At 48.1% G+C, this 10,523-nt stretch overlaps 2 protein-coding genes across 2 annotated transcripts; both read left to right on the top strand.

Moving 5' to 3' along the window:
• Positions 1 to 4,159: 4,159 nt before the first annotated feature.
• H257_13274 (hypothetical protein) lies at positions 4,160 to 6,939 on the top strand. The gene is made up of 2 exons (XM_009840741.1): positions 4,160 to 4,795; positions 4,905 to 6,939. The coding sequence occupies exons 1-2, from the start codon at positions 4,223 to 4,225 to the stop codon at positions 6,840 to 6,842; spliced, it is 2,511 nt and encodes an 836-aa protein (XP_009839043.1). The 5' UTR covers positions 4,160 to 4,222; the 3' UTR covers positions 6,843 to 6,939.
• A 2,131-nt stretch (positions 6,940 to 9,070) lies between these two features.
• On the top strand, positions 9,071 to 10,232 carry H257_13273 (hypothetical protein; the record flags this gene model as incomplete). Its single annotated transcript, XM_009840740.1, has 3 exons — positions 9,071 to 9,625; positions 9,683 to 10,096; positions 10,215 to 10,232. The coding sequence occupies 3 exons, from the start codon at positions 9,071 to 9,073 to the stop codon at positions 10,230 to 10,232; spliced, it is 987 nt and encodes a 328-aa protein (XP_009839042.1).
• Between the last annotated feature and the right edge of the window lie 291 nt (positions 10,233 to 10,523).

Here is a 10,523-nt window from a genome sequence, read left to right as displayed (position 1 = left end):
GTGGCACATCTCAACGTTCGAGGCAGATATTTGTTTCCATTGAAAACTTCGTTCGATTCGAAGTTTTCAATGGAAACAAATATAAGATGCCACAGTATATATAATAAATCAAAGGATGTAGAATTTAAACGACAAGTCAACTCACAGTCAATTACAATTCCACCATTTCGACCACGTCGTCCGGAATGAGACATCCTGACCACCAACTAGGCTCAGAAATGGTACTGCGTCTCAGGATCCTCACCATCACTACATCTATATTGTGTGGATTGCAATGTCGTGGTGGCTCTGGTGGGCCAACGCGGTGGAGGAAGAGGTCTTGGTAGCACCCATCGCAAAGTGCTGAAGCCACCACTTCAGCACTTGCGATGGGTGCAATCAAGACGTCTTGCGCCACCGCCCGCGCAACCACGTGATCAAACCGGCAGGGAGGTGTGCGGCACCGACACGGGTTGGATGGTGGAATGTGGAATGACCAATTTCATTGGGTTAGTAGGCAAGTGGTAAATTGAGAATTGACCGAGTCCTGAATACCACATCACATGATCTTGCTCTCATACACAGCCTAACGTTACATAATTATCTAAATGCTCCTTGCATCAACTGCCATCACAGGAGTAGAATGTATCGCAACAAGGCGTCATGAGGCATGGAGCGGTGTATGCGGCTACTCAACCCGTCGATCCTGGGCTATCCCGCCCTCCACCAAGTCGATGCGACGATCAACCAAGCGGTTGGTCCGACCTTGGAATCGGAACGTGTGCGCGCCAAGCTGCTGCGGTACCTCCGTCACATATTGGACCAGGGCCAGTGCTCGTATTCGATCACGCCGTCGGGGTCGTACCCACCTACCTACCTTGCGACAGACACATGAAAAATAAAAATCAAGAATACAAACTTGAAGATATATTTAATTGAAACTATACAAAAAAATACAATTTATACTGTTTTAAAATCATACAATTTCAGAATTATTTATGGAATTCGCAAGGTGGTTCACCTTGCACAGCATACAAAATTGCCTATTTCACCTTACTTTTTCTGTTTAATGAGCTTCAGATTTTCGCGCCATGGTGCTCGCGCCTTCGCTACTGTTCGGATAATTCATTCTCTTTGAATTTATTTCTGTGTGCGATATTGGGTTACAAAAGTATTTCAGTATTAGAGTAAGTTGAACTTGACTTTGATTGGCTGGTGCACCCTGTCCATAAATTGGCGCATGTCCATAAATTGACTCGTTACGTTAGTTGGTTTTTATAATTTCTTACAATTCAATGTCAAATCCATAAAAATTACGGAACAGTTTTGAGTCGAAGTCCCTGTTCCATGCACTCTAGGTTGCGCGTTCGAGGAAATGCCAATCAGAAGTCCTCAGCCCCTAGTGTGTATTTTGGTATGATATGAGCTAGGGCGATCGAGCTGCGTGGTATGCTGCCAAGTCGTTTGAGGTTAACTGTTAAAGTCATTTCCCGCATCCTACAGGGGTTAACTGCATCGCCAGTGGTCAGCAATCACCAACCACTGAGGGGTGCACTTAACCCCTAGTAAGAGGTGAGGTCGTCAGATGATACGACAGTATAAATCCCGTATAACGATTATACAATAATTAGGGGAAGTTCCAAGCAACAATGGTACTGTTTTACACTCTTAATTGGAGTGTACCACGATGACTAGACAACATTGGTGTATACGGGTAGGTCTACGAGGAAGTACTTCCATTTCACATCCTAGACTCCGATACTGTATGTACTGTAAGCATTGAGATGAATTGGTGGATGAGGTCGTAACGTTAACGGTACTGTAAAGTTTGCCTGGTGGCGTTACAGAAACAAAGGAAGGGTTCTGTTAATTTGCAGAACATTGGGCTGGTTTGGTTGCTACCCACCCCATACAATTATGCCATAAATCGTTTTGGTAAGTCTGCAAAATTTCCCAAAGTCTCATATCCCATGAATAAAAAGGAGAAACGAAGTATCTACAACGTTGTCTGGATGTCAGTGGAATAATGGAAAAATCATTCGATTTCCGATTGACTGCGAAGTGCAAGGCTTCAACTTGAACACAAACCTCCATAAAATATTTTTTGTTGGACCAATTCGGTCCATTTTATTTACGCCAGAAAACACCCAAATCTCAAGAAAATTGTGGCATAAAGTTCTGAATGTTGGTGGCATCCTGAGGCACACAATCTCGGAAAATGGAATAACATTTCGATTTTGGAAACATTTCTTGGAAAAACGGCCATTCGCAAGTTAATAATCCTACATACTACAGTAGTACTACGTAGTACAGTAAGTAGTACATGAAAGCACACTTTCAGATAGTTTCAGATTTCATTTCGCACACATGCCTCAGAATATTCTTTTGGTGGGGTAAAAATAACATACAGTATCGTTATTGCATATCACATCCTACTGTCAAGAGGACGAGGAAAGAGGTAGCACTGAGGAAGGGGGCGAGAGCACGAGGAACACAAAGAACACTTGTGTGGTCGGGGGCAAAACTGAAAGTGAGGATTATCCGACTGCTTACAGCCAACCAAAGGGAAAAAAAAAACACTGGATACTATCCTTATCCGGTGTTTTGTGCCGTCAGAGCCAGAGGGCACAAAATCCGGATGTGCCAAATAGGCCAAAGCAGACAGGCCAAAGTGCCCCTTCTTGACAGCTACTACTATGTACGGTACAGTATCCGAATGTAACGCTTGCTTGAACAGTGCTCATTTGGTTGGTGGACGGACTGTTCACACCGTGCACCTGGTACCGGTAGTTGTGAGGTACTTGTACGTTTGTGTGCAAATTAGGCGCTAAAGTTCACGTTAGCATGCATTAGAAGTAGTTGTTGGGGCTGACCTTTGCGTGACCTTCGACTGAAACTGCATCAACAAATCAACGTCGCCACCATGTATTCGTAAATAAAGTACCTCATACAAGGTGTACTGTAGTTTTAGACCCAACTGTGTACAATTGCAATGCATTGCAAACCAAATACTTAGGTTTGGGGAACTCTTCTCTTTGATGTTGATTCATGCGCAATCGAATGAGCTTATGAGCGACACACCGACAGACCTGAGCAACGTCGCAAAGGGGACCGCTACAGATATGTACTGTACGTACTGCATGTTCAATGCGGTACTGGATGCTTGTTTCGCCAACTGATGCTTACCGAATTCCTGTGCTCCCCATAACGTTACATACCTACATATGACGATTATTCTTACCGTACGAATGTTGTCACGACGAGGTATCGTGTACATAGTGAGCACGGACGGTACGACGGGTACGTACACGTGAACCACGTTTCAACTGTATGGTTAACCAAGAGCGAGCCCACATACAGTGAAAAACAAAAGATGTTTCGAGCTCCTGGATATTTCTCCAGAACCCCAATCAATCCCATTACGAGTACTTGCATACCCATAAATATGTGCCGGTACGCACTAAATGCTGAGCAAAGATTGCGTACAATAACAGTCTTGTTTGTCCCAGTCAATCAAAACCGAGGCCGCTTAACAATGCCGCTAAAGCAAGACCACCCCCCCTTTTACTATAACTTACTAGTAACAGCGCCACATCCACTCCATCACGACAGCTCAAAGCTGTGAAAAATCATGTGCCAACTTATTGCAATGGTCCCACCCTAGCAAGTGGGGAGGGTGTCATCACCTGACACGATTTGTCACAGGACTGGCGACAGAAATCATATTGCTTTGTATGCATACAAACATCAAGTATAGTTAGCGCTGACCCCATGTCAATAAAAACACGTTAAATGGATTTCCTTCCGCCGTACCCAGCAGCTGTAGTAAAACTATGGGTACTGTACCATGCATCTATTATTGGTACTTGACCACCCACACAAATGATAGGTAGTAGCCAGTTGTGCGGCAGCAACCATGCAGAATGAAACGAGTCCATTAATCTCCATCATAAAAAGGGCCGCTGTCGTCCTTGTGAATGGAGTACTTACTCATGGAACCACTACTAGTACATAGTATCATCTACTTTCAGAAACGTCAATGTCCACCAAAATGCCCAAGCAAAACACTTTAACCTCCTATGTTGTGTGTGTTTTAACGTATTTTACGCCATGAGATCCAACATATCCTCGTCGTGGAAAACACGACGGACGCATTTGATTGGTGGGTTCAAAAACACCGCCTGGCGCGTGTAACCAGCTGGAACTGGGCTGGCGAGTCGACTGGATCATATTTCGAAACGCGATGCCACCGGCAACGTCCATGATGTTCCCCGTGGGGGCGGACTTCTTCAGCACCAAGGGAAAGGACCTGCCTGACGAGGAGAAGCGGTACCTCGTGCACATTGCACGCACGTCATGCAAGGAACTGATCAAGCACGCCGACATGCGCGACGAGAACGTCGTGTGGACGCCCATTGGCGGCACCAGTTCCGAGGTCAAGTCGTCGCTGCCGCCATTTTTGTCATCGTCGCGAGGCGGATTCATGGACAGTTTAATTCTGTCTGCACGCATGTTCGAAGGCCGATCCAAGCGTGACTGGAGCAAGAAGTTTCATGGCGGGAATATCATGATGGGTGCGTGCGTCACTCAAGTCGCGGCAACATTGGACGAGGTCGCGTCTTTCTACCAGCGCCCTACGACCCGCGACGCCCGCACGTTCGCAGACACGTACCAAGACGACTGCTTGGACGCACATGTACTTTACACCCTCTTGCCGCCGGCGTCGGCGGCCCCATGGCATAGCATCACCGTGCGGTGGCACGCAATGAAGTCCCCCATCGCGTTGGGCAAAGCCCGGGACTTTTGCTTCCTCGAGGTATGGTATTCCATTGAATTTTCGACGGTTTCGTGGGTATCTTATGGATTTCCTCGTTTTTCGCGCGCGCGTTCTTTTTTTGCTCAGTTTCGAATTTCGTTACTCGTAGACACATGACGAATTCGTGGACGCCCGCGGCCGGCGAGGCTGGATCCTTGCACGGGAGTCGGTGAGCATCGCCGCGTGTCCGCCGCTATCGTCCATCGTTCGCGCGAGTCTGCAGCGCTCGGGCCTCGTGTTTGTCGAAAGCGACCTCCCTGGGTTCCTCAACGTCACCCAAATGGCGGTCGTGGACTTCAAAGGGACGTTGCCGCGCGTCGTGTCGCGTCTGGCTACCCGAAAACACCTAACCGAAGTCCTGCGTTTGAATCGATACCTGCACGAGAAACGACTGAGTCTCGAACACATCCTCCCCGACCACGACCTCGTGCCAAAGCGCGACCGGTCAGCGTGCCACGTGTGCGTCAAAAAGTTTGGGGTGTTTTCTAGGCACAAAGTGCGCTGTCGAAAGTGCGGCGAGGTCGTGTGCATGCAATGCCAGGGCCTGTGGACCATCGACGCGTCGTCGGCGCCGCGCCACCCCCGCCGCGCGTCCATGTCGTCGGCCGTCTCCAAGAAGGCGGTCGTACATGTTCGTGTGTGCATCAACTGCTCCCAAGACACACGCGAACGATCGATGCACGTTCACTCGACGTTTCTCAACTCGCAACCACGTACCAACCCCCACGACCACCGACAGTTTTCATTGGACGCGACCATGACCATGACCTCCTTCCTGCAGACCGACGACCACGAACAAGACAACGAACAAGACGATATCTCCCCCATGGATGTGCTGCAAAGCGCTCGGTCGCGGGCACTGCACGAGTACGTTCGGCGCACGTCGTCCATGACCGTCGCCGCGTCCACTGCAACAACCTCATCATCCGGTCGACGCATCCCTCCTGCCCACGACGAGTACGACAACCATCTGACGCTTCGACATGCCAAAAGCGTGCCGGGCGATTCGTTCGACGAAGCGGCGGGTTCGTACGCCGACGGGTCTTCTTCGCCGTGTTCGTCGTCCCGCGACGGGTACGCCGGTCCCCCGAGAGGGTTGTCGCATTCGTTTGTCAGCGACGCGTCGTCGTTCCGTCCAAGTTTTACCGTGTTCAAGAAACCTACCCCTTTGATCCCATCAACTTCAACCTCCCATCACCACCACCAGTATCAATACCAGCAACCCATGGTGCTGCCGTCGTCGGTGCTGGCGCTCACGTCGCCGTCGTACCGCGATGCATCTCATCACAACAATCCTCGCGGTCGGCATCACTATTCCGTACCTCCTCCGCCTCCTTCTTCGTCGTCGGCTACAAACTCCCGACGAAGCAGTTTGCCCGTCTTTTCCAACCTTGCCGCGCAAGTGGATGCGGCGCTGCATTACGGCCACCATACAACCCACGTACCCCCGTCGTCGCCGTCGTCGTCGCGATCGTCTTGGCGGTCCCATCATGCATCATCATCGTCGTTGCTGCGGTCCCCAGCTAACCGGACCCACAAACCATATACCCCCCGGAAATCGACCCAAACGTTTCAGTTCCGAGACTCGAAACTCGTGAGCATGCGCACGAGCGCCGGCACGTTCACGACCGACGACCTCAAGTCGATTGAACGGTCGCTTTTGGCTGATGCCAAGAAGCTCGACACGGTGTCTTGTGCGCGGGGCAGCTTGGGCAAACCATCCTCCCGCGGAACCAAGACGTCCATGATGATGGGGGACGGACTCAACCAGCGCACGTCCTCCCGATGTGGCGGCGGAAGCAACTCGTCGTTTATGTCGAGCACTACCAACCACACACCCGCCACGGCCACGTCCACTTCGAGTCTGAGCTTTTCCGACGATGACTCGACGCTGCAGCTGGAAGGACTCCGTGAAAAGGTGCAACTCACGCTAAATGGCCCGGCGCAATCATCATCGTCAACAACAACATCATTATCGAGCCACAACCACGACGACGACGTGGTCGCATTGTACAAGCAAATGAAGGCGCTGCGAGTCGCCATGTAGTAGTAGTAGTAGTAGTATACACTAGTAGATCATCCATCAACTAACTAAACTCGTCGTCGTCAGCCTACCATTACTGTACATAAAGAAGATCATCGACACGTCCCGTAGTAATAATACTTCGAAGGATATATTATTACTGTAATGGTAACAAGTTAATACTACGTAGTATAACTTAATAAAATTCGAAGGATGTATTCTTAATGGTAACAAGTTAATAACTTCCTTGAAGTCGTACATAACAGTATTTGTGTACAGTGTGTTTGTACTGTGAACAGATGCAGGCGGTTTGAAAAGTGATTGATTTGTGGTACTTACTATACGTGTATGTATGTATCGCCAAGTGTATCGATCAGGTCTTTTGTTACAATTGTATAGTTGGAAGTATATTTTCAACACTGACGCGTCAGGGGCTATTTCTAGTAGGAAACTACTACTAGTACTGTAGTACTGCATTAAGTTAGTCCTATTATAGTATCTACTACCGGTACACTGTACTGGTCACAAGAATCACGAAAACCAGTTGGCGTGGGCATAACCCACAATATGGAACCGTATTAAATTCGACAGGTTGACTTTCAAACGAAAATAGAATACTTTTGACTCTACTGAAGGAGCGTAATCTCGACGTTGCACTCTATTTCACGAGCAATAGCGATTTTACATTCAAGGAGGTTTAGGTTGGGTTTTTTGGGTTTAAGGCTGACGAAACTGACGAAAGTTCAATGTTCGAGGTGCGATTTCACGTGAACCAACATGAAGCTCATGAATCTGAGGTACTATGGACAAAACATTTGGAAGGATTTGGACAAAGTTTAGATAGGGCTTTTGAGGTCAATGTATTGAATTTTCAGTTTACAAAATGAGAGCTGGGCTGTTTACATTTCGAAAACATTTTATATCCATTTTTCAGTAAGACTTGTCCGACTTTTCATTCAAAAATATATTACGTTTTGCGAGTTTTGCCCAGGCGATTTCCCAGCCGTCCAATGAGTAGGAATGACATGGCGAGTCCGTCGACAGGACAACTGACGCATGCACATGTTGATACTCGCCTACTGGTACGTATAAATAGTACGGACTTGACTAGTACTACGCAGATACGACTACCAGTAACGTTACGGGGAAAGCGTGTACTAGTATCAAACTCACCTAGGTGAAAAGCGTTCGTTGACCGAAAACCACAGGAACTTTTTAATGACGGATTCAGTACACTTGGATTTTGTATGGACCTGAATGTTGCCCTCATTTGCCAAACGGAGATGCAGTTCTACCGAATCATGTGAGAATAAAAGAAATATACTACGCACTTCAAGTAGTAGTTTAAGTACCCGTACAAACATCAAGTCAAATACACATTTGTTACTTCGAAGTACTTCTAAGAGCATCCCCACCGGCTGATGTAGAAATGTAAAAATCTTCAAAGTACGCACCCAATAAACGGGTCTTTTCAGCCGGTGGGGATGTTCTAACGTTAGTACAGGTCGCGGAATATTTCTGTCCATGTTTCAAGATATTCCGAGCTTTTGATTGGTTATTCCCCAATTTTTCCGGATAACACAATGCTGGTCGGGGTATTGTAGCGTAATTGTTTTGCTTCCAGGGTAGTTACTGTGAGCGAGTAGAAATAAAGTCCAGGTAGATATTGTGTACGGTGTACGGTAAGTAGTACAAACTGCGCTACACACTCAATCACAATCCGCACAGTCGTAAATCGTGAAATGCGACTCTTCGATTGGTCAGTACCTTCTACATCAATGTATTTATGACCAATCCGATCCACACAATACGAAATACTGCATATACATTTGTTAATTACATGTTTAAGTCAAGTCTCTTTATGCAACCAGTCGGCATACACACACCTCGTCGATGTCTCTCAACAGTGTAACGTTACTTTGGCAAACTTTATTCCGCTCTAGTATTGCTAAACGCATCTCAATCTACCGGTAAAACAGCGTCGTCCCTCGTTGTGTGCAATCTCACACGCGTACCTCCTGGACACTATAAACCTTGAAAACTAATTTGACCACGAAACCGAATAATATGAATTGTCCTGAAGGTAAAACGTCGAACCGATTGCATCCTCCATAGTTTAATATGAACTATATTGGATAATTTGATCGGATTTCAAACTGACCCTTTCTGTCACATAGGTGCTGGCTGCTGCTGGAGTTGTTACCTCCGTCGACATCGCTCCGAGAGGATCGGTAGTGTGCACAGTATCATCCATGCGACTCCCAGTGTCGGCGCGAGATGTCCTGCCGCTGCCGCGGGACTACTTTGAGTGCCCCGAGCTAGGGAATGACGAAGAGGAGCGGTTGATCCAAGTTGCGCGCACGAGTTGCCAGCGACTGATTGAAACCACGTACAGTCCCAACTCGGAGTGGTCCACCGTGAGCGTCAAGAACGGGGTGCGGATCAGCAAGAACGTTCAACCGCCACTTCGAGAGTACATGTCAAGCATCTCCGACAACCAGTACTCTGTATCCTCCGGGTACAAGCACGGCGGCCCTTTCTCGTCGTCCGAGGCGGGGTGTTCGTCGGCCAAGCTCATTCGCGGGACGACGACCGTGAGCGCGACGATCGAAGAGATCGCGCTCCAGTTCAAGGTAGACCGCGGCCAGAATCTCATGAAGTCGCGCAAAGACATCCTCGACAGCATGGTCCTGTACAACTTGGTGCGTCCCAGCGGCGCGCGGCCTCGAGACTACGTCGGCATCTTCTGGGAATGCGTCAAGTCACCTGTCCCGTTTTCCCATCACCGCGACTTCCTCTACCTCGAAGTACGTGTCGTACCGTTTTGTCGCCCATGCTTCTTCGTCAAGTGTCGATGCTTGTAGTGCCACGAAGAGTTCCGCACCCCCGACGGCCGCCGCGGCTGGGGCTACTCGATGCACTCGATCAAACTCGCCTGTTGTCCGCCGCTGGACGCGCTCAAGTTGACCCGGGCCAGCGTGTACAATTCCGGGTTTGTGTTCATGGAGACTTTGAAAGCGGGCGAGATCGAATGCCATTACTTCCTCAACCTGGACGCCAAGGGGCCATCGCCAGCCGTGTCGGACTTTATGGCGCGGCGAAAGCTCTCGGCGCTATCGCATCTCAACAAGGTACTCCAGGAACAGCGACTCGAGTGTGAACCCCTGCTTGGCGACTTGGACTTGCCCCATCTACACCACCCCAAGAACGAATGTGCGCTGTGCTACAAGCGGTTCCAGTTCTTCCATCGTAAACACACGTGTCGGAAATGTGGCGAGGTAATATTTGATATATATATATATATATATATAATTGTGCAGTTATACCGATTAGTATATATATGTGGGTTTGCCCAATCCGAAGGGACTGGGTCGAATCAAACGTTTGGATTGGCAGATATTCGACAGAACGTGATTTGATTGGCTTGGGCGGTTCTTTATTCCATTCTCTTACGACATTTGATTCTGCTGAAGGCTCCAGTTTCGAATTGATTTGACAATATAAATATATATATATATATCACCATGTCGTTTACTTCGAAGTAGTTTAAAATCAACTGTCGGTTGCCTAACCCTTTTAAGCTGCCAATAGTGCCGTACCGTTGCACGATGTACTTCAATGTGAACAATTGATTGAAATATATATTTTCCATTTGTAGCCTTGTGTTGAAATTACATAAAAAAACATATATATATATCTATAATA

The sequence above is a fragment of the Aphanomyces astaci genome (assembly GCF_000520075.1).
Source record: "Aphanomyces astaci strain APO3 unplaced genomic scaffold supercont1.47, whole genome shotgun sequence".
In the NCBI taxonomy this organism is placed as follows: Eukaryota; Oomycota; class Saprolegniomycetes; order Saprolegniales; family Verrucalvaceae; genus Aphanomyces; species Aphanomyces astaci.
This window is presented reverse-complemented; position numbering and strand designations above follow the sequence as displayed.

Excerpts from the sequence above, each read along its gene's own strand:
- H257_13274 (XM_009840741.1), top strand. The coding sequence starts at position 4,223 with ATGCCACCGGCAACGTCCATGATGTTCCCCGTGGGGGCGGACTTCTTC. Across the intron at positions 4,796-4,904 it reads GGGACTTTTGCTTCCTCGAG|ACACATGACGAATTCGTGGA; the intron begins GTATGGTATTCC and ends CGTTACTCGTAG.